We start from the raw sequence: 24,578 nt of genomic DNA, 5'->3' as shown, positions 1-24,578 counted from the left end.
AAAAAAAACAGATATAAAATTAAAATGTATTATTTTGGAGTAATATGTCCTTTGCGATGGCAGAAACCTTCTGGGCTAAGCAGAGGTTTAGATTTATAGAATATAAGAACGGTGATGACTTTAGAAACATGCAGACAGATAAATGGGACACCAGTCTTTAACAAAACTCTACATACATTTCACATAGCACTGATGCCTCAGGCAGTGGCTGTTCCTTTAGTTCTTTCTCCTAGATTGTGTAACACCCAGTACTTTGTTCTGTAGAAATAGACTGCAGTCAGGTCCAGAGATAAATTGGGGACGTAGATCATTTTACACAGGACAGCATTATCAAAATGCCAATCTCGCACACTGTAAATGATTCACAGCTTTAACACTTAAAGAGTAATAAATGTCAGCCGGGGAAGTACAATAAAATTGTTGGCTTAAGATGAAGAGGCCAAAAGCTGGATTTAAGCAACAGCTGTGATAAGCTGTTTTAAAATGTAAGCTTATCACTCAAAGTCCCATTTTATTTCTGAATTGTGAAGTGTCCATTTTCAGGGTGAGTGTCATGTTCTGTAGGTCCATTATTTTGATTTTGCCTCAACAAAGCATACTGAAAATAAATCATAATGCTTCTACACAAGTTTCCAAATGCACAGCTCACAGCTGGTTGTTGCCTAATCCACTTGAAACTTGGTGCTTTTGTGCTTGGTTCATGACATTAACTATTCAAATGTTGCATTACCAATCAATGTACTGTATCTTTTTATTTGCTGTTTGTTTCAAAATCTGAATTATACATTTCTTAAGGATAGATACTGTAAACTTAAATGGAAAGTAAAAGGGAAAATACTATGCATTACAATTTGATTGCTGAGGTTCATTGTGGATATTTAAAATGGCTATGTAAGTAGGTCATTTTGTTTAAATATCATAATGCTGCTACAGCCACATGCTCTTGTTACTATAACACTTACCATAATTACTGTATAGTGTATTAGTGGATAACTTTCTGCATTATGTTGTAATTCTTAACTTTTTTTTACAAAATTTAACATTCTGTAATTATGTTTTAAGTGTAGCTCTAAAATAATGAATTGGTAACATTAAAATATCAGTATAATTACACCAGTGCAATAGGACATTACAGTGTATATCCATCGCTGTCAACCTGTCACAATGTAATTATATTTATAAAAATACATAAAATCCGTGGATAGTTAATAACCATCCCGTCATCCGGGATCACTGGTGGAAGTAGCCTACTCTTCATCTGATTTTTGCAGATGCAGACACACCCAAAGATCTCTTCCTAAGAAACTGAATAATATTTTTTTTCTCTTGTTTTTCTTCCCCAGTATCTCCTGCTGTGTTTCTACAGGAGATCAAAGCTGCTCAGGAGACGCTAGTGAAAATCAATGCTGCAAGTCAGTGTAAGTAATTTTGTAGGTAGTGAATATCCTATTGATATCTTTCAGTTGTATAATGTTCTGTCTCATTTTGCAAAAGTAAGACAAAAAATAACAGATTATTAAATGTTTAAAAATAATTTGATATGCACCTTGTATTTCTAAATTGTTTAGAGTTAACCAAAATGGAGAATCACTTCAAAAATAATAACAAAGGTTGCTGTTTGCCTACTTGTTTAGTTGCTTAATGACCCAAAAATTCCATCAATCCATTTCTTAAAGTATACTTCAGTTAGCTTCAACAGTGAGACAACGATTCTAGAGACCCACAACTGTGGTCTTTTTGTTGCAGATTCATGCATTTTGGACATAGGTTTCTTGTTGGAGTCAAAGATAGGCTTAAATACTATTTTAAAAGAAACAAAATAGTCTACATAATAACTTTTCTTTTTCATTTAAACCCATAAATATCATCTAATTTATAGATAGCTATAGATTTTGAGAACTAGATGTTTAAAATTGAGAAGTTTATGACTTTGTTTGTTAGTATTTTGGATTTGCATGCGTCAGAAATCTTAAAATGTCTCTTGCAAATTTTCCAGTTTCATGACCACGTTAAAAATCATCTGATTCACTGCACCTGGTATTTGTATTTTTTATAGACAAGGGCAAGATCAGGCAATGATAAAACTAACAGATATTGACAATATCTGAATGATTTTTTTTACATGGCACATACTGTGCATTTATTTTCATTACTTTCTGCAAACAGAAACATGCCAAATGGCAATAGCAACCATGAGCCCAATATTCATGACCATGAGTTAATAATATAAGCTGATGTTCATCTATATCAGTGGTTTTGTTAATACGTGCTCTCAAACAGTCAGGTAGATTAAATCACATTACATAATGAGTATTTGTAGGAGGGTAAAGGTTTTTCTTTAGTTTTGGCAAATGTGTGTTTGAAGTAAATTAGTTAAAATATTCAGCCTGAACAGGAAAATAAATGTATATTTCACTACCCCAAGCACAGAACAGAGTAGATGCACAGGTGTTATGAATGTGGAAGAATATGATTGTTCCACTGTATTTGTTCATGTGGGAGAATTTTCAAAAACCTGCATTGTTTTCCAGTTCTGTATATAATGTGATGGATCAGAAGGACTGCATTGTCAATATTCTTGACTTCATTCTAATAGAATACTGGTTGACCTACAGTAAAAGGCTTTACAAAGCTCATCTCTATACTACCCGTCCTCAGATTTCTTTCAGTGTGAGCCATTGTTTTGACTCAGTGTGTGCTTTTTTATGCTGGTGTTGGAGGTGGGAAGATTGAAAGGATTATCCAGGGGATTCAGCTGTAGGGAACACATTTCCCTGCAGGAAATGGTAGTGTCTGTTATGCCAGTGTCAGATGTGTGCCAAGGTGTTTTTGTAGATGTGTGCTACATTGTAAAGCAATACTTCTTCACTGGGGCTCTCAGCACATTTAAATCTGTCCTATCATCTTCATCAAGAAATTGGTTAAATGTATTTTTTTGTGGAGAGTATGGCAACTATACAATTTTTATCATGATATACATTAAGAAGCTCATTTTTTATATTAATAACCTCGATTTTTGTTTTCTTAGCCTATGATTTGTTTTTGTTTGTTTAACTAGCATTTGGGGATGCTTTTATATTACTAGAGACCATTAAAGCAATCTGAGGGTTGTTAAACCTTAACAGTTTTAATAACAGGGCTCTTGAGCTTATAAATGGAGTGTTTTTTGCTTTAGGTACCAGTAGGTATGCTTGATAACAGACCTGAATAAATAAATTATACCACCCCTATTTGCTTTGGGTGGTCAGAGCTTTTTACCCATTTCTTGAATCTTGTAAAATGTTTAAACATATAGCCTTGGGAAAAGTACTTTCCCCATGATATATTTTACGTGTTATTTGTTAAATTACAGGTTTTACATAAAAGAAGCTCAGTTTCTGCTGATTTTAAGTTTAGTGTTTTTAGCGTAATGTATAATTTGAAAACAAATAATAGTTTCAATACTCTGAGTAAGAAAGTAAATTGATGCATCAAACCAGTAATTTCAGTAATGTTGTACCTCGATCTTTTTGACATACTGTAGGTGTCACTGAGAGTTTTTAAAGAGTCTGTGTTTCTGTTGATCACAAAGTACAAATAAAATCCTAAACATTTATTTAGTTATTTATGTTTCTTTTTTATTTTCATTCTTTTTTATTCTAAAGTTTCTGTGAAACAAAAGAGGGGATACCTGCTGTGTGCTGAAGAATACTGACGTCTGTCTTAATCTTTGCAGTAATGCAGTGCTCAGCTGCTGTGGATGTACTGTTCCTGTTGGATGGTTCCTACAGTGTTGGCAAAGGAGGATTTGAGAGGTCCAAACACTTTGCACTGAAGTTGACTGATGCACTGGACATCAGCCCTGAAAGAGTAAGAGAATGTAGATATTGAGTGAATTAAAAAAAAAATAAAACAATTTTTTATTGTTGGTGTAATTCTTATGAGTAGTGTTGCACACTATATGAGTTAAAAATTTGTTTATACACATAAAGATGGTCCATGTAGTCATGAAAACTAAGTAAGATTAAGTTGAATCTTGTTCTGCTAAAAAGTCTTCCTTCATTAATACATTCAGGTATTTACCCTATACAATATGTATGCTGTATGTAGAATATATCAATTCATTAATTTTCTACCCACTGAATCATGTACAGGGTCGCAGGTGACTCTGTACTGCCACTCCATCACAGGGCACACACACACACTACTCTCATATCAGGGCCAATTTAGACCAGAAAAACAGCTAACCTTCTAATGCTGTGTGTCTTTGGACTGAGGGAGGACACCCACACAAACAAAGGGAGAACATACAAACTCACCGTGTCACCTGTTTACTACTGTATACAGTATATCTGCTTTTACATTATAAGGTACATTAGGGTCACCTATTAAAAATGTTAATATGATCCCTGAATTCCCCACAATGTCTATTATTGCATTCAGTACAGTGCCAGAGAAAAGGGTAAAATTATATCCTCATAATTTCTTCATTAAAGAGGTTAATCTGCAATTTTCTTGATTCCATCTCTCAGGTGCGAGTTGGGGTTATACAGTATAGCTCCACACCTAGACTGGAATTCTCTTTGGATTCCTGTCCAACCAGAGATGAGCTGAAGCAGCGTCTGAAGAAACTCTCCTTCAAGTATGTAAACAGAAGTTGTAATATTATAATAATTATTAATAATTATTATAATATTACAGTAATTAATAATATTAGCACGATTTCCAGTGAGAGAGAGAGGACCACATTAGTGGTTCCAAAAATGTAATTTGGAAAGAATAGAAAATAGTCAAGAAAATAAAATTATGTGTAACTGTGTTGTAATAAATACAAATGCAAATCTGAGGAATTTAAAATTTAGCAGTCAGTGTGCCTAGGAGGTCGTGAGACAGAGGAACAAATGTTCTCTGTAATTCAAGCATGAAAAAGAGTATTGAACTACAGCATTGTAGGGCAATAAATACCCTCTGAACTATTTCCAGCTGTCAAGGCATATTATTTGGAACTCTGCACCATTTATTTTATTTTTAGTATGAAATGACCATTTCGAATTGCACTGTAAAACCATCAACACTTGTCGATGTGGCTTAGAACAACTGTTGGAGTGAATTGCATTGCATAGCTCAGACAGTTAAGGAACCTTTCGCAGGAACTTGGAGGTTATTGTATCCCTTGTGGGCTACAGAATTGTCCATAACAGCAATTCTTGGAATGGAATTACAATGTTTAGTGCAAAATATAGTGTATTTGTGTAAAGTGCTTAGTTTATACACTTGTATACAGGGGTTTGAAAGTTGAAAACAATGAAATATATGTTAGAGCTAAATTTTCAGAAGTTGTTTTAACAACAAACTCAATTGGCAGTTGGCACTAGTATCAGGCCAAGAGTTATGTAAATTGTTTTAAATTATATGTAAAAAACACTGAAATTTTAAGTTGCAGAACAATATCCTTAAACTAGTATTGATTGTGGGGAAAAAAAGAAATCTTTTTTACAAATGTAAATCCAAACAAAAAAGTAAAAGTTCAATCATCCAAAAAGCACTTACATTAGCTGAGCTTGGCTGTATTAAAACCAAATTATGAAGAGATTGGAGACTATAAAGCATCTCTGGAGAACTGTGTAGTTGTGGTGACTGGTTGAGGGAAAGTAGGCTTGTGCTTGTATTTTTCTCTCAATTCCCAGCTATGATTTTGTTCTGAAGCCTGTTGCTAGGAATATTTATTAAAATAACCTGGATTTAATAACCAGACATTTAAGATTGTTTTTTAAAATTAAATAGGGCAGCCATTTTGGCAAAAAATGTTGCAGCATACACACATAATAAAGTGAATCTTAGATATCTGCTCATTTCACATGTTATCTTTGATTAATGTGCAGCTCTTCAAGAATGTAGATGAGATCTGGGAGCACAGTATCAGGCATACACTATAGCGGACACACTGAGTGGGATTTCCCAAGTGGAGGTGCAAAAGTGAGCACGTGTAGCCTAGGATGAATGGGCTTTAATTTGCCATGGTATAGCAGTGTTTATACTGTATAACAGCAACAGTTGTGGGTTGAGGAGAATGAGAAGTGATAGGAGAAGTGATAGGCTTTACTGGCATTATTGGCAATGGCTCAGCCTAACTGACTTCTAACTCTCCTGTGAGGGATTGTTGAACTTGTTGTGTTAATGGATGCATTCCTCTATACCAGTGGTTCTCAAACTTTTTGGACCAAGTACCACCCCTAATCCAACCAAAGCATCCAAGTACCACCTACAAGTCATCATCTCATAGGAACCCCAGAAATTCTCAATGACCAACATGAGCGCACGTGCACACACACTCACACATACATATAATAAATATTATAATAATAAACTTTATTTGATATAGTGCCTTTAAAGGTGGCTTCTTAAAGTGTTTTATAGAAAAAAAACAACGACAAATAAAAATAAAAAAGCACCATTTCAGTGAGAAGGGTGAGCCTGTTTAGTCAAGCAAAGCAGATGTGAATTAATTTTTCGAGCCTTCATACAATTCACAACAGTCTTAACAGATTTTAAATCGTCAGGCATTGTCTTGACGGCAAAGGTCTCGCGGTGGATGTTGCAATGAAAACCATTAATTTCTGGAGCCACCTCTCTAATTCGTGCAACTACACCGCTGTGTTGGCTTGTCATTGCTCTAGCACCGTCTGTACAAACTCCGACATATTTTATCCAGTCGATGCCATTCTCTTCGATAAATTCATTCAGAAGCTGAAATACGTGCTCTCCTGTATTTCCTGTTGGTAGCGGCTTACAGAACAAAAATTCCTCACGGGATGTAACCTCAAACTCGTATCTAACGTAAACGAGCAAATTGGCCAAATCGACTACAGACTCATCTAATTGCAGTGAAAAACATCTGCTCATCTTAACGCGCTCTGTCAGCGTACTTTTGATATAATCATTCATTTCAATAATTCTATGAACGACTGTGTCTTTCAGGGGGGGCAGCAGGTTGAGCTGTTCAGCAGATTTTTCTCCACACATAATAGTGTGGGGCTTACCTGCTTTAGCAATCCGCAAGCTTGCATTTTTCCACATTTCCGTTTTTATTTCAGTGTTTATTTTCAGTAATTATTTCATGCGCATGGAAGAGAAACACAGAGACACTCGGTGTATTTTTCTCAAATTAACTTAGAACAGTTCTTAAATATTTTTCTGTTATTTTTCACGCTTTCCTGTGCTCACAAGATTACCAGCGTTCGTAGCACGCATTTTTTTGCATTCCTGTGTTTACAATGTTGGCATTGTTCCAAAATCACGCACATTCTCCTTTCTCCCTATTTGCTGGAGATACAGTAGCTTTTTTTAAATACAATTGGTCACTTGCGTCCGTAGCACGCATTCCTACAGCGTGGTATAGAATTACAGAGTATCTCTTGTGTCCACTGAAGTATTATGCGCACTGTATTGTAGTACGTAAGCTGCGTATTCGGCACGTATAAAAATACAAAATATGAAAACCCGTCCCGATTTTTTCAGCGCACACAACACAGTTCCCGGGTCATTTTGCGTACCACCTGGCGGCACGCCACTGCCGGTACGTGTACCACAGTTTGAGAACCACTGCTCTATACACTATGGCTCCTACTATAGTAATCTTACTCCTGTATCTGTGGTGCACTCTGAATAACAATTAGTGATTTCAATTATTTTTAAAGAAAGATGCTTCCAGAGAGATTGTTACTTTACGTAATACTTTATTTTAAAGTTTGATATATTTCATTTTGAAAGAAACTATGACAGATGAGGATACTATAGCTGATATTATATTGCAGTGCCCTTTAAGTCTGCTCTGGGAAATGGGCATGCAAGTTTTGTGAGCATCATTTACTAATTATTTGCTGTCGTTCTGGCAAAACAGAATAATGCAGTTACCTAAATAAGAACTTTGGTACAATCAAAAGCTTATTGATATTCTTTGAACAAGAAATAGCAGAGCATACAGTATCTAAATTGTAGATTTAAATTTTCAAAGGGCTTATGATAAAGTTCCTTGTAAAAGATTAGTCTCAAATTGCAGGTGGTAGGCATTCTAGGTAATATATGTGTTATCTGATTACAGATTACTTAATGTATAGGAAACACAGGGTTCAGAAAAGACAAGTGCCAGTGCTTAATTGGTGTGATGCAATTAGAGGTATACCCCAGGGATCTTTACTAAGACCTACAGCTACAGTATATGAGATTAATGACCTCTTCCTCATTGGAAGCATTCTCATTTTGTTATGCAGTACCACTGTACTTTTGGTGAGAGAAAACAGGACAAATGTTTATAAGTTTAAATGATTGTGTGAGTATTGCAACAATACATTGATTTATTGTCTGTGTCCTTCATGTTATTTTCTGTTATAATGGTTATTATAGAAAAAAGTAAAACCACACCTTTTTAATGCCATTGTAATGTTTTGCTTATTTAGTGTTTGATACTTGTGCTTTTAGTTGTTTTTTTTGGGGGGGGGGGCTTTTTGCTCGCAATCAAAGAGTATGTCAAATCACTGTATCTGTTGTCTAATTCCCACTAGGGGTGGCAGTACACAGACAGGCCTGGCTTTAAAGTATGTTATCCGGAAAGGTTTCCCTGGAGGCAGGAACACAACCATTCCCCACGTTCTCATCATCCTGACTGACGGCAAGTCCCAGGGTGCCGTGCAGCTTCCTGCTGACCAGCTGAAGAAAAATGGCATCACGATATTTGCTGTGGGGATACGATATCCCAGGTAGGAATATTAGAGATAAAGGAGGCCATTTCTGCCTCCTTTTATCATTACATTTTCTTCACTGAAGAAATAACAGCTACGTTTGGTTTTAAATCGTTCCAGCAGTTATTGTCTTTTTATGTTCACCACCATTGTTACACTGGGCACCCATCTTTATTACAAACTTCCAATACAATATGAACCACTATGGCAAAAAATTACTATTTACACTTGATTAATATACCAAGCTTTGGCAGACCACATTCTTTTGGGTCCTGTGTTACTCTTGTTTCAGAGTTGTCACCACCACTGTCTATTACCTGAAATCTGCAAGCAGTATATTTAAAAAAGTGTAGAGGTGAGCAAACTGACACCATAAATGCTCAGAATATTTAGGTCTAAATACTGTATCAGAGTAGTCTGCAGCTCTCCAGGACCATTGGTGAGGGTCAGTGTCAGGATGTTTTCATAAAATATAATCTTATGTGTTCATTTGGGTTCAAAATTTATAGTCTGAGGTTAAATATTGAAACATAGAGCTTAATATCATTATATTTCCTATAGGCTTATCCTAGTTTAATGTTTGGAGTCTATGAAGCAGCAGAATTGAACCTTTTAATTTCCCATGGATATAATATACAATGAACAATACATTGTAAAAAACAAGAAGTATTTATTAAATATAAAAGTGGCTATGTTTTGTGAAGTTCAGAATTTCTAGATATACTTCAGGTTTACTTGGGGATTAGGATTTACCATGCCACAGTTTTGCAGAAGCTGCTCTGGGTGAGACCCATGTGTTTCTCTGTCCTGCTATATTTTTAAATACACACTTCAAATGTTCTTTTCCAAAAACATACAGTTCAGCATTAATTAAAATATGCCATGTTGATTAAAAATATTTTCTTTGTAAATAAATTTTCATTTTACAATGAAGTGTACAGTTGAAGGAGGACAACTGAGGAAGCTACTCTTTTATCACAGAAGTGTTTAAAGCATGTTGATGGTTATGTAGATATGCTGTATCGGTTCATCTCAGATGAATCACAAGTGTATTTAATGGATAAGCAACATCTGCTCACATATTTTGTTCTGCTTCCTGTAGTTTAATTCAAATATAATTGTAGTTTTTCTTAGAATATGGAGGGTTTTTCCTGGCAAGCTCAGTGCTGTCCCGGGCAATATTCACTGGGCTTCTCTTGTCATCTTAGGTGGGAGGAGCTTCACATCCTGGCCAGTGTGCCCTCAGAGCAGCATGTTCTGTTTGCTGAGCACTTTGATGATGCAGTCAATGGTCTCTACACAACCTTGACTTCTGCCTCTGTCTGCACTGCGGTGCCATCAGGTATATGCCATTCTGCGTGATTCATTCTTCTTCTTTTAGGCCACAACACACCAAACTATGTACAGTATGTATTGTGGGACAGTTTTAAAAATCATGTCACCCAGGTGATTGCTACACTTCTGTGATGGATGAAGCAGGAAAATGATGAAAAGAGCTATTTAAATTTTTTTTTTGTTTAATCATTAGTGGATTTCCTGTAATGTTCTCTGGAGCTTGTAGTGTGTCAAATGATGAATGGCTCTGACAAATGGGTGGGTCATCTCTGTGTGCATATACTTTTAATTCTCTCCATGTGGTACCAGGCGGAGGATCTGCGCCTGTAGCTGGAAGGTTGCCGGTTCAAATCCCGCAACCGGCACAGGAATCCTACTCTGTTGGGCCCCTGAGCAAGGCCCTTAACCCAAACTGCTCCAGGGACGCTGTACAATGGCAGACCCTGAGCTCTGACCCCAGGTTTTCTCCCTGTCTGTATGTCTGTGTCTCATGGAGAGCAAGCTGGGGTTTTTAAGCTCTTTTTTTTAAGTTTAAAAGAGTTTTTTTAAGCTCTTTTAAACTTGATGACTAAAAAAACTAAAATACAGTAGTTCTAGATCTTTTGCGGGTAAATGTTTCATTTTATGCGAAAAGACTAATTCCTAATGCAAGAAATTGAATAGGGTAATAAAGTGATGTTATGTTAGGTTGATTGTAATAAGCCAAATTGGCAATTGGCAATTTCACATTGAGTGGGTACAAGAATAGAATCACACGCACAGTATTTCCAAATTTTAACAATAAACAACATGGTATTCAAGAGGATTAATGCAATGTTAGATGCAAGCTTTTTAAGCTCTTTTAAACTTGATGACTAAAAAAACTAAAATACAGTAGTTCTAGATCTTTTGCGGGTAACTGTTTCATTTTAAGCACTTAATTAGACCCATGAAGAAAGCAGGGGTCTGGGGAGAATTAAAGCCAGAGGTTCTGCATTAAGTTGAATCCAACAACCCTGGTCATTGCTGATTGGGCTTTAATGAGTCATTCATTTTCCAAAGGGGCCGTATCTAATTACAAGCAATTAAAGATGTGGTAGATACAAGCCAAACTTCACTGCACCGGACAAATGTTTGTTACATTTATACAAGGAGTTTGCATGCTACTCTAGGAATGCTTAGACAGCAGAAATATCACTAATTTCTTCCTATATGCTTTATTATACATTTCTTTAGATGAATCTAGTATTTTGGCTCTAATGCGAGAATTATTTATTTAATTTATGTACTGTGTATTGCAGCATGGGGATGTACAGTGGAAACAGCCCACTCATTTCATTCTTTCATCTTTAGCATCCAGATACATTTTTATAGATTTTGTGCTTTTGAATGTATTGCAAGTATAAACGATGCTCCTGTAACAAGCGCAGAACAAATTGAACTGAACTGCAAGTAGAAACAAAGTTAAAGTTGTTCTTGTGCGAAACAAGGTTGTCTTCATGTCCTGCTTTTATACTTATCTCAAGTGTTGAAGTGGCCAGCGTGAAGGCTGGGGTTGAAATGCATTCAAGTTCACAAATTTGGCACATGTTCCTTAGGATGCAAGATTGAGTCTCAGCTTTGTGAGCGCAAAACCCTGGAGACCGTGAAGGAGTTCCAGGGGAATTTCATGTGCTGGAAAGGGTCCAAAGGGTACTCACCCTCCACTTCGATGTGCCCCTATTACAGGCAAGTAGTTCTCCTTTGTTTGCTGTAAAGTTTCAAAATACATTTATATGAAGTGTTAGCTCACACATTTTTAACCCGGCATTTGAAATGTGATCAGCCTCACCTAGTGGAATTAATGGACTAAGAGGGAGGTTGTATTGGAAGAAGGTTGCAGGCAGTAACTGATCACGACAGGGGATTTATGAAATTGTTAACCGTGCTGCTTGAGATATGGGTACTGCTGAAATACAGTACACCACCTCAGAATAAGTACATCTGCTGCGTATGTAGACATTTTATTTTTATTTGTGATGTTTTGCACGTAATTGCTCTTTACAATATCAGCTGTTGCATCTCACACTGTACTGTAGGTCCAAAAGGTCTTTATAAGACACCCATCAGATTGAAATTCAAAAGAAAGAAATAAACTCATGTGAAAAATCAGGCTTAAAATTTAAATTTTCTTGCACTACTTCTTTAATTATGTTGCTGCAGCATGAAGAAAAAAAAATGTTTGAGATATGTTGTGGTAAGGTTTGGTAAGAACCCAGTATACTGTATGAGAGCATTTGAAGCTTCTAGAATAGTGTTAGTAAAGTTTAATGCTATTTATTGTTGATTTAATTAAACACAATTTAAAGATGTTTCACTGTTTCTCATACTGCTCTTTTATGTTTCCAGTGCTAGCAAAGTGATGAATAATGTAGAGCTAAAAATCTGTTATAATTGAAGCGGTAGATTTAATTACAGTATGTAATCTTAGAAGTTGTAATTTTCACAGATGGAACAGAGTGTACAAGAAGCACCAAGCAACATGTTACAGAACTATTTGTCCAGGTAATGTGAATTTTTGTGAACTTCAAACTAATCTACCTTCTAAGTATCTTGAGAAAGTGCAGGTCCTTCTTTTAAAGTATGCACTACTACATATACTTGAAGACAACGTTCGATCTGGTGTTGTGAAAAATTCAATCCCTTTCTGTAAATGGCAGTGTATTTCTTTCAGTCTTCCAAAACAGCACTTTAAGTTCTTTGGAATAGTACTATTTAGGTATTGCAAAAAAGGAATTTCAATACATCTTTAAATGTTTAACCATATGTTTACATATAATTGGTACAAATATCATAATACCATCTTCTGGTGAAAGAGAAACACATTTTCCAGTGAAGAGGTATCAATATAATTCACCTTCATTTCCCACTATTTTAAGTGTTTCAGTAATCTTAACCTTTGATTTTAATCAAATTTCCTTTGAAAGATTTGAATTTCATTCTCCTCCTAGCTGTCATTGCAGTGCCAAGCTCCCTTGTAAGAAGAGTCCCTTTCTTTCCCTGCTAATGTGGTCTTATGGTGCACGACCCAGTGAAAGGCCAGCTCAGCGCTTCCAAATAGAATATTCTTCACAGCATGCCAACACATTTAGACTGTTTATTCTTCCTCCAAATAAGTGCAGAATCACAATCCATTAATCTTGTCTGTGTCAGGCCATCCTGTGCTGAGTGGCAAATGGGTGAGGGTTGAATTGTTACTCCTAGTATTTTAGTTTCACCAGCCCACATGCACACGGGGGGGCACTCAGCTATAAAGATGTAGGGAGGGGCAGCTGGAAGTAAATGTCTCCTGTCTGAGACATTGTGATTTCTTAAGGCTTGCATGGTCAGCTAAAATATTCTTACCTTCTCCACTCTAGTTATCTTTCCTCAGCTTTAAAAGAGTTAAAAAATGTTATACAATATAATCAGAGTTTATTTTTGTAGCATTATTCATTCCAGTGAATGTAATGAAAATGTCCATTAGCATGAAACAATTAAAAAATAAAGAAGAGCAGTCAAAGCTTGAATAAAAAAAGAAAAACTGTTTAAATTTTAACTTAAAATAATCAATTTATCAAGCTTTAGCTTTCTTAAAATCTACTGTAATGGTGTTCCAAAGGCAATGGAGCAGTTTATTAATTAAGGCTTTAGTCCCATTTCTTTCAAGACTTAATAACCAATTAAATGTCTTTCTATAATTGTGGGAATCTAATAATTAAGTCCTGGGATAAAAATACTTAATCCACAAAGGATCTTACAGGATGTTTTAGCAGTATTAAGCATTTATGGTAGAAGTGCTTAATACTGCTGTTCTAAATGGCAGATTAACAGTCTGGATGTGCGCTGTTCCCATCTGTCTCCTCTCCGTCAGACCCCTGTGACTCTCAGCCCTGTCAGAACGGAGGCACCTGTGTCTCAGAGGGATTAGAGAGATACCACTGTCTCTGTCCTGTGGGGTTTGGAGGAGACTCTAACTGTGGTAAGAATTTGGCCAGTATTATTGTTTCCTTGCATTGTATCTGGTGGATTCTTTAAGTATTTAGTATGTAAAGTTTTATTTAATCAATCCTATGGAGTAAGAATACTGAATTAACTTTAGTTTTAATCACATTCACTTCTGTCATGAAATAAGGTTATTTGTAGCAGGGTTTCAAAAATTTAGCACAGCACATTTGGTTTACATTAACAGTGTAAGCCTATTACATTTTAAAATAATCAGCATCTGGAAGGAATTAAAGAATATACCACACTTCCACTCAATGAGTGGAGCAATAACTGTAGATCTTGAAAATCATACAGTGTTAAAAAAATAAAATTTGTAAGGATATAAACTCAACATAAATATTATTAACTTCAATTTTAATGTATGAGACTATTTAATGTTGTTTTCAACTCTACTACCAACCCTTGTCATTTGCAGTAGCTGCACCATTACGCTGATGAAAGTTGTCTAATAACATCAAAACTTTGGTTTAATAAAACATTGTATTGTCCTTTGGTTGTTTTCAGTCACTGACAGACTTGGTAACTTTTGTTTTTGGTGTCTTAGAACTTATTTTTCTTTTTTGTGTTTTTCTAAAGTATTAAATCAGCAATTACTCTAAGTAGGAGCCGCCTCTAATAACACACCACATAAACATACAACACATCATTAACACTATTTACAACCTCCATTGTGCTCCCGAGGTCTAACATCTCATTCACCCAGAACAAACCCAGAAGTATTCAAACACTTACTGTACATAATGCCTACAAAGGCCAACATAAGCGATAAGATGCTTTCTAACAAAACAGAATACAACCTGCTGTTAAAAGACTCTTTGTAAATCTGGATGCCACCAAATGAATGAGAACCTATCTCCCTATTCTAAAAATGCACTCACCAGGAGAGGCTGTAAAGAGGGATTCTTTTACACAGGCAATCTGAGTTCCCTAAAAACTACAGAATACTAAGCTCTCTTAACAGGGTTCAAATACCAATCTGGTCTTCCCGGGTGATCTGGAACAAGGAGCTCTTGCCCTCTCTCTTGTGGTCTTGTCTGTCTTCTCTCTACTTCACCATCATCTTATTTGTTGTCTTTCTGGACTGTTGATTGATACTTAATCATTTACCCAGAACTTAATTAAGGTAAATCAAGGTAAACTTTATGATTACTTTGACTGAATTTGGATGCCCTACATCTCGGCCAAACACCCCTTTGCTTTTCAGTTGATAATGATGTCACTAGCCAGGTGTTACCCATTGTATGTCAATCCTTAGCGACACTTCTGTAGTTGCCTATAGCTGTAAAAAAACATAGCGGCCTAATGCGACAACTTTTAATCTAATAATAATAATAATAATAATAATAATAATTGCTTACACTTATATAGCGCTTTTCTGCACACTCCACTGAAAGCATTTTACAGGTAATGGAGATTCCCTCCACCACCACCAATGTGCAGCCCCACCTGGATGATGAAACGGCAGCCATAGTGCGCCAGAACGCTCACCACAAATCAGCTATCAGAGGGGAAGAGAGCAGAGTAATGAAGCCAATTCATCGATTCATTATTCATAATCTAGTGGATCCAGGCTCCATTCATGGCACGTCATCCCCTTTAATAAAAAACTGTACAGTCATGATACATTTTAAAGCAGGAGCTAGGCTATGCATTTAATATGTTTATATAACATTATATTTTTAAGAAATATGATTATTAGACTGAGTAAAACCCAATTAAATGAAGCTAGTGTTTCACTTATACCTCACACAACACAGGTGCCACTTATGTATCTGCTTTGAGCAACAAAGGGCTTAAAGTGGCATGCTGAAAAGAACTGTACTCACTGTGCTTTCTGCTTCCACAAATATTGAAACACATTCTAGATGGCCTCATGATTTGTATCATGTGTTTTCTCTTATCCCTTCCTCACAAGCAGAGCAGGTTACACCATAAGGAGTTATACAAATATTTATGTCTGCTGCTACCAAACTATGTTTTGTGGATTTAAGTAATTTAGGGTGTGATCTAGAGTAATTCCTAATTGCTGATTTCAATACTGTTGAACAAACTGCAATATACTGCAAATTATACAGGTAATAGAATTTCTTTGTTACTATGGTGGTCCCATTTTCTTTTTAAGAAGAATGGGTCTCTATTTTATTGTATTCAATTTGAATTTTTTTTTTTAATTGAAGCCTTCAGTAAAATGTTTACTTTTGCCTTCTAATTATGTTTAAATGGGGGCATTTCTGATAAAAATAATTTGGTCTTGCAGTTTAAGGCTGAGTAGTTGGGTAGTTAAGATAGTGCATCATTGTAAGATACCTTAAATATTTAATTAGGTAGTAGTGTAGGATAATCATTTTACATAAATAGATTAAAGGAATCAAATCTCTCTAATGGAAATTAGAAGGGAAGCAGGCAGTGGGAAAAAAAAAGTTAAAAAAAAATATTGAGCTGAACGTGAAAACGCCCAAATTAAATTTCAGACTAAGAAAAGACAGCACCATTTAGTCAGAGTTATGGGTGTCTGGTACAGGTTACCTTACCATGTTTTTGAGGGTGGTTATCATGAATTCTTAACGAGATGGATCAAATTCTTGGCTCGATGAACTATTCGCAAATGAGCAAGATAGGCACAATGCTATAAATTGTATCACATGTTCTTATGTACATTTGGCATCCTGTTGAAAACAGCAGAGACTTTGTAATGTGCATTAGGCAAATGCAATTATAACTCAAGTGTTACAACTGCACCTGACACTGTTTCGGACTGAAAGTGTTAATTGTTAATTTCATTTTTATGTTGATTTCACCTTAAAGTTTACCATGCTTGTCCTTGCAGCTCCAAAGCTAACTCTAGACTGCAGTGTGGATCTTTTCTTCCTTATTGAAGGCTCCTCCAACATTAACCTGGAGGGGTTCCTCCGCTACAAGTCCTTCCTGAAGCGGTTTTTACAGGCTGTGCTAGCCTCAGACACGCCAGTAAATGTAGGGTTGGCCCAGTACAGCAGTGATGTCAAGATAGAAATGAAGATCGGGGAGTATGGTGACATCTCTGAGCTCCTCCGAGTCATCGACGGTATGAGTTACCGGGGAGGTGAGACCAGGACAGGGAAAGCCCTGCGCTTCATCACACAGCATGGCTTCAAGAGCACGCCGGTATTCGCCGATGTCCAGGACGATCTCCCGAGAGTTGTGATTCTTCTCACTGACACCAAGTCTGTGGATCTAGTGAGCGAGCCAGCCAAATACGCTCGAGACCGGGAGCTGTTTCTTCTTGCTGTGGGGCGAGACTCTCTGAAGGCAGAGCTTAATGACATTACAGGAAACCCCCAGCGAACTATAACCTATTCTTCTCCACAAAGTCTCTTCAACAAGATCCCTGAGCTCAGGTCAAAGATCTGCAGTGTAGATAGTCAAGGTAAAATTCATTGTGACATCTGTTTTCAGTCTTGAGATATCTACAATGGTGTTACTTTTAAAATAATGTTGATTTTATGATACAATAAAAGCAAAGCTGTAGTGATGTAAAAAGGTATATTTAGAATCAGAGGATTGTTTTTTCCATTGATTGATTTTTGTGGGTGGAAACTTATGGGTATTTCTTATGGCTTCAGATAATTAGACAAAAAAACTTCCTAACCCAACAGTTTATACAGTATGGGGAAAAACTGTATTGCAACGTCATGTGGAATATTTACAATCATTGTGTCCTGCTTTATGCACACTGATCTTTTTCCCTGTTGAATTTCATCCTAGGGTGTCTGGGTCAGTCTCTGGACTTAGTGTTTGCCCTCGATGCCTCATCTGGGGTTGGGAAGGATAACTTCGTTCGTCTGAGGGATTTCGTCAAGAGCACCTCGGTGCAGTTTGACATCAACCGTGATGTGACTCAGATTGGACTGGTTGCCTTTGGCAGGAGGCCGCGTACAGTCTTCAATCTTGACACCTATGATTCGGGCTCTGGCATACTTCAGGGTATCAACCTGGTGCCGTACATTGGAGGCAGCTCCTCTACAGGCAGTGCTCTGCTCCATATCCATGAGGATGTGATAACTGTCCAGAAGGGGGCCAGACCTGGTGTTAATAAGGCAGTAGTGGTCATCACTGATGGGGCTGGAGGCGAAGACGCCATGGTTCCAGCCCAGCAAATTAGGGACAACGGCGTGGCTCTGTTTGTGATTGGAATAGGGGATGCCCAGAGAGACACTCTGCTGAAGATTGCAGGCTCGGAACAGCACATGTTTTCTGTGCCATCGTATGAAGACCTGAAGTATTACGAAGACCTCCTGGTGCAGAAAGTCTGTGAAGGTGAGTCCTGGCCATAAACCAACAGCAGCGTAATCAGCCTCACCTCGCTGCAGGCAGCTCACACAGATTTACAGAAAAACAATTTTTAAATGATAATAAAATTAAAATGTAAAATAGGCGGGGTTTCATTTTCAGTATGCATTTTGTCTTCAATTGTATTAAGCTTAGTATTAAAAAAATTTGTATTAAACTTAAAGGAAAACGTATTTTCCTTTAGACTAAAATGGAGTGAATGATTTACCTACTGTACACCTACCTATTACCTGTGTCCCAATTGATTTCTTAAAAAGTCACAGATGGAATTATTTCTGTCCATTTTCTTTTAACAGGAAATCATATAGTAATTCTACTTTATACCACAGCACAAATACACTTGAAAAACATAGGAATAGGAACTATTTTTACAATTTTAACTTGGACTACACAATTTTTTTCCTTGGAGTGTCCTGTCAGAGTAAAAAAGTATGACATTATTAATCATTCCATTAATAATCATAATGATCATTGCATTAATGATCCTAACAGGCTGAACAAGTTCTGTCATTGGGTCTGATCTGGATCCCTTGGAGATAGTGGCTGAGAGGAGAATGGTGTCCAAATTAATGGCCATCATGGACAACGTCTCCCATCCCCTCTATGACATGCTTGTGAGAATGAAGAACATGTTCAGCAATAGGCTGATACAACCACGGTGCGACAGGGAGCGCTACAGGAGGTCATTTTTGCCTTCTGCCATAAGACTACAACACATCCACTGTGTGTCTGGGCAGGGGCAGTATTGAATGTTATTGGACTAAACATGAATTTCTCAGTTTACAGCTGATTCTCCTGTTTACAACTGATATCTAGGGATTTGTGCAATATATTTATAATGTGCAATACATCTTTTGTGTACTGTACATTCTGGTTTGTTTTGTATCTTCTGTATTGTGAGCTATTCTGTATACTCTGTATGTTCTGTATACAGTAAGTACAGTCACTGACTGTACTTACTGTATTGTATTGTGTATTATTGTATTGTATAATTTTGTTACACTGTGCTGTGACCTTTATTTAATGTTATAGATATAGGAGTTTATATAGATGTAAATGGTATTATATAGATACAGTATAATGATATAATATAGTTTATAAAGATATTTTGAGGGTATATTATAACATTATTTAAATATAATGGGGTTACATTATTTTGGTTGGGAGTAAAAGGCTGATATTTCCAGCATTGCTCTGTTTTACACTTCTTTTTCCCAGATGCCAAGAGGCCTGTGAACTTATGTAAGCCTAACCTTTGCATGAATGATGGAATCTGTATTCTGCGGAATGGAAGCTATCGCTGTGAATGTCGAGGCTGGGAGGGCCCACACTGTGAAACCAGTAAGCTCTTCTCCCTGCCTTACCTTTGGCATTTGTTTGAACTATGGGAAGGTTGGGCTCCTATCTCTTTCCTTAGCACTGCCTGATCTTTATCAGCTTAAGGTCAATTTTCAAGTCTGGCTCAGCTTTTTTTTTCAGTTCTCTCTCATGAAACATTGTATGCCTTTTAATACTGCTTTTAATTATTTTTTTTAGACACTAGTTCTTTCACAGAAATCAGCCTTCTTCTTCTCAAAACCGATAAAGATCTGTTAAAATGCTTGAGCTATAGCCCATCATCTTTGTTAAATATTTCTATTAAATTCTTTGAAAATGTTTTTTTCCCAAGCAAACAGAGATACACATCTAATACACAACAACCAAAAAGGTTATTTTTTTAATGTTTAATTTGCTTCATACTCCATATCATAGAACCTACAGTACATCAGTCAGTGCCTTGTGCATAATACTCTTCAGACACAAAAAAGACATTTGATTGCTGGGAATGGAATTACATCTGGGTTGCTCTGAAGCATTTTGATTTTGTTCATTCACCTGGGGAAAGTGGTATCTCTAGATTAGTAAAATATTGGGCATTAGACAGCATAATCTTAAAGATATATTATCTGAGAACATGCAGTATAAAAGGACAATTATATTGTTGTGGATCCTACTCACCCCGTCTATAGTCTGTATGCTATTTTACCATCTGGACACAGGTTCCTGCCTATGAAGACTAAGCAGGGTCTTTCCAGCTTCTTAGCCTGTGTACATAAAGCTTCTGAATTCTAAGGGCTTTCCTATGTCTCATTCTCCACCATTAAAAAGGAGAGGTTTATATTCATGGACATACTGTATCTCCTCACCTCCTTCTCCCTTTTCACCCTTTCCTAATAATTAATTATCCTTTTTTATAATATTAATATTAACAGGTAAAGTAACATCAAATATATAAACTGGACAGCTGATCCTGTTTTTTAAAAATAGTGTAATCTGTTTTTATGCTGCATGTATGAGGGATGTTGTTTTTTGTGTACTGTATGTCTGTAATCTTGTCTGCTTCCTCTCTGTCACCTCTGTTGTTTGTTCACACGTTAGCACTGTTCAGTCAAGCTACTGTACAACCCAGCATTTCCCCCACTGATGTTGAGTGAGCAAAACATTTTGTTAAATGCTGAACAATGTTTGATTATTTCTTTCAGAAACAGTATACAGTACATACAGAATAGATACAGTGTATTTATGTCAGTCTCACACCATTTAGAGTTATTTTGTAATATTGGCAGGTTCTTTGGATATAATATTAGTTGGTCACAATCTTTTGTCAATTGTCCATTCTTCCTGACAGTATAGCCAAAATACCCTTTTTTTCATCCAATAGTTCCATCCAACCTAGGCATTAGCGATATTGTCAGTTGTTTAAAAGACAGTTTGTAGTAAGACAGACATCTTGGGTGGTGCTGCTGTCGCTGATACAGTTTCTTTCTAGCTCGGATTTGATTAATCATTTCCTATGCATCTCTCAGTGCACATGGGCAAGCAAACAGCTCCAATGAGTCAAAAAGACAGGTTGCGTAACTCACTGAGTCTTGAATGCCTTTCAAAGGATTATTAAAATAATTTCTCATGAATGAAAGTGTCCTTAATCCCATGCCATGCATAATGTTACATGAAAGCAAGGAGGTGAAGTGTTATTAAAATGTACGAGCCATATGATAGTATGATTTACAGTGTACACAGATGCATTACAATGCATTTCTTTTGGAGAACAACATTAGCCTGTAAGATGTATTCTTAAAACAATAATCTTGATTTGGTGAAAAGTAACCAAAATTAGACCTCTTCTGAGATTGGACCGTTTAGTGTTTGTGGCTGACCTCTTCCGATTCTCATTCACCTTTGAAATCTAGGAAGCACCAGGCAGCCAAGCCGAGGCGATTTCCCAAGACCATCCGAGTTACAAACAAAGAGACGAAGGCAACGCCACAACAAGGAGCTCCCCCAGCAGCTCAGAACCCGCCACCAGAGGAGGCACAAAGCCCAGACGCCATGAGGGTGTGACCCAGGAGAAGGGTCTTCCTCTCCCCCTGGCCTGCGCAAGGGCCTCGCTAGCTGTGGCTCTTGCCAATAGAAAATGGACAGAGCAGCAAGAGGAGGGCTTCAAGGCAAACAGTTGAATTATTTAAAGAAAGATTTCTTATTGTGCTGATGATGTTTTGAATGCCAATGAGTTACAAATTATTTCGATGTCTTTTACTGAGTGCTTGAAAGGGGGATGAGAAATGTACCTTTCACAATCATATTGACTGGCTAGGCTGCATTAACTGAAACCAGTAGGTTTTCAGTCCTTAAACCTTTGTTGTTGTATTGTTGCTGTATCAATTATGATATACTGTAAATGGAAAAAAAGGTGCTTTCTTATTTAGGGGATTTGCATTTTTGTTTGTTACAAATCTAGAGAATTTCAAAAATGTAGTGGAATTAGGAGGTATTAGAATTACCCTTTCCTAAAGGTAAAAAAAACCCACACGTTTTGTGATTTATGCCATAGTGCATGTGATCCTCCCCATTCTCTAGTAGCTCTCCGAAGTGCGTGTGGGCACATGAGTTTCTTTACTATGTCTGGTGCGAGTGCTTAAACACCTGGTTAAGAAATGTTCAGACCCTTTAATTTGCCTTTTTTAGATTTCCTTTTGTTTTTGTACGTGTAGCTTTAAAACAGGTACCAACTCTTGCCGTCTAGCCCAAGTATCTGCAAAGTCCTTGAAGTATCTGTGACTGATAATAGTCCAGAACTGAAAACTATAGTAAACCGCTAAAACATACTTACACATTTTTCTCATAAGATCTATTCTTGTTTCCTATTACCCAAATCTATTCCTGAAGAGTTGGAGATCAGCATGTTAAAAAAAGACCAGTGTGCTGATTTCTGTCTGTGGGCAAACTACTTTCCCTGTAGCAAATTAATTAGATGGGAATTTCTACCCGCAGTCCACCCACAGGGGAAATATGGGTCTTTAGTGTATAATTATTTTCAAAGATTTCCCCCAGGGTGTAGGTGCTGAAGATGAAAGAAATGACAGTAATCATAGTATGTACTGTAAAATTGACCTTTACTCTTAAACATTTTTTTATGACTGAACTGTTTTCAACATGCTGATATTTAAATGTATCCTTCATGTTTTTTTTTATGCAGCAATACAGAAAATCATTTTTCTGTAAGGCAGGTAGTGATATTATTGAGTTATGGATTTGCCTTGTCTTGGAACTCTGAGAGATCTTGTAAATTATTCAGAGCTGCTCACGGGTGATGTTTATACTTGTATATAAAACATTTAATCTCTCTTAGGATATGGTAGATTTCTAGGACAAAATATGCTTCCTTTAAAAAGAAAACAATACACAATTTGTCTTTTGTTAACACAAATGTTTCTGTACTGTTAAACATTAACGTAAGATTTTTTTAAATTTTGTTATAAAACTGTTATTTCACAATACTGTTATATTTCTGTTGCCTTATTCAATTTTCTTTAATAGAACATTTTCCTTTAATAGGTTTTTCTTTCATAGTTTTTTTTGTAAACTTAAGAATGATTTTTTTCTATACTTTTGTTTTATTCTCAATTACTATAGTACTACACAGATACCAAAAACAACTTTATAGATAATGTATTGACAGAGGTGTTGTAGGCCAGTCAATTCATTTTTTCCAGAAGTGTGTTATATCAAATGCTGTATTTACCAAGTTCATTCTGCTGTACTGTATAAGCAATATTGTATATTTCAAAGAAAGTTTAATATTACACCACATAATATAGTCAGGGCTGAGATATTAGTGAAAAAAAGAAGGAAAACAAAATACAAAGCACAGGAAAAATGGGAAGCAATTGCAACATTGTTAGGGTGTACTTTCCAAGCTCATCAATCACACCTAAAAGCCAGAGCTTAAGGCACTGGTTAGTTAGTTCATGCCAGAAGACCAGGGCTGCTGATCAGTGTATTGTCCTCCTCTTTTTTATTTTTAATACACCACCATTTTTCTAATAAACAACCAGCAAATGGCAATCGTCCAGAAATATTCTGCCCCTGTGACACCCAATAGCACAGTAACTTGCTATGTGGACTGCCCTCCTAGTAGGCGTCTCTTGTGAAATCTTCTTATTTATTGTTATAGTCTTCTTATTTACTGTTATTGTCATCCTGTAAAGCGCTTTGAGAAGCCACCTTTAAAGGCGCTATATAAAATAAAGTTTATTATTATTATTCTTACTGTATATTACAATCTTTTAATCATTAAGGAAAGATTAAGGACTTGGTTCAAGTTTTGGCATTTCTGTACACCAAAACTATAACAAAAAAAGTACTTATACTGTATATCAACACATACTGCAGGGTCTTAAAATTGTAAAAGGTGGGTACTGTAGGTTGACATTTTAGTTAATTTTAAGCCTGATTCATTTTCAAAGATAATCATATCATATCATGGGGGGGCAAAGAAATTTCAAAATAAAGTTCTTGGGTTGAGAAACAAGGATACACTGAGGATACCAACAGAGATGAAGGGGCAATATGGCTTAAAATTCCCAATTTATATGTTCATATTTTTTTCTCAGAGATATCCGAGTCCTTTTTGCCTTATATTGTTTTTGACAGCACGATAATGTCAATTTTTGAAAGACTGCCAAATAATAGCCTCAGCACATGACAATTCTTAGTAACGTCCGCTTACTAGTAATTTAGTAGGAGGATTTGTCACAAAGGTGGCAGACTGGTGCAGTGGTGAGCATTGCTGTCTTGCAGTGCTGGGGCCCTGGGTTCAACTCCAGACCTGGGGTGCTACAGTTCTTTGTGGACTTCATATGTTCTCCCCAT

General features: G+C 36.5%; 1 protein-coding gene across 3 annotated transcripts in view; it reads left to right on the top strand.

Annotated features, from left to right (window-relative positions):
* The window catches only part of vwa2 (von Willebrand factor A domain containing 2), a 43,894-nt gene extending 20,691 nt beyond the window's left edge, over positions 1-23,203 (top strand). For all 3 annotated transcript variants that reach the window (XM_015347567.2, XM_015347569.2, XM_069189189.1), the window contains exons 3-14: positions 1,344-1,418; positions 3,716-3,849; positions 4,512-4,621; positions 8,541-8,735; positions 9,926-10,059; positions 11,630-11,759; positions 12,520-12,575; positions 13,924-14,031; positions 16,885-17,463; positions 17,802-18,353; positions 19,605-19,727; positions 21,617-23,203. In XM_015347567.2, the coding sequence (XP_015203053.1) occupies positions 1,344-1,418; positions 3,716-3,849; positions 4,512-4,621; positions 8,541-8,735; positions 9,926-10,059; positions 11,630-11,759; positions 12,520-12,575; positions 13,924-14,031; positions 16,885-17,463; positions 17,802-18,353; positions 19,605-19,727; positions 21,617-21,759 (2,339 nt within the window). In that variant the 3' untranslated portion in view covers positions 21,760-23,203. The remainder of the gene's footprint in view (positions 1-1,343; positions 1,419-3,715; positions 3,850-4,511; positions 4,622-8,540; positions 8,736-9,925; positions 10,060-11,629; positions 11,760-12,519; positions 12,576-13,923; positions 14,032-16,884; positions 17,464-17,801; positions 18,354-19,604; positions 19,728-21,616) is intronic.
* Positions 23,204-24,578: the final 1,375 nt, after the last annotated feature.

This window comes from Lepisosteus oculatus, chromosome 4 (genome assembly GCF_040954835.1).
Source record: "Lepisosteus oculatus isolate fLepOcu1 chromosome 4, fLepOcu1.hap2, whole genome shotgun sequence".
Lineage (NCBI taxonomy): Eukaryota > Metazoa > Chordata > Actinopteri > Semionotiformes > Lepisosteidae > Lepisosteus > Lepisosteus oculatus.
The sequence above is the reverse complement of the archived record's forward strand: the minus strand, read 5'-3'. Positions and strand labels throughout refer to the sequence as shown.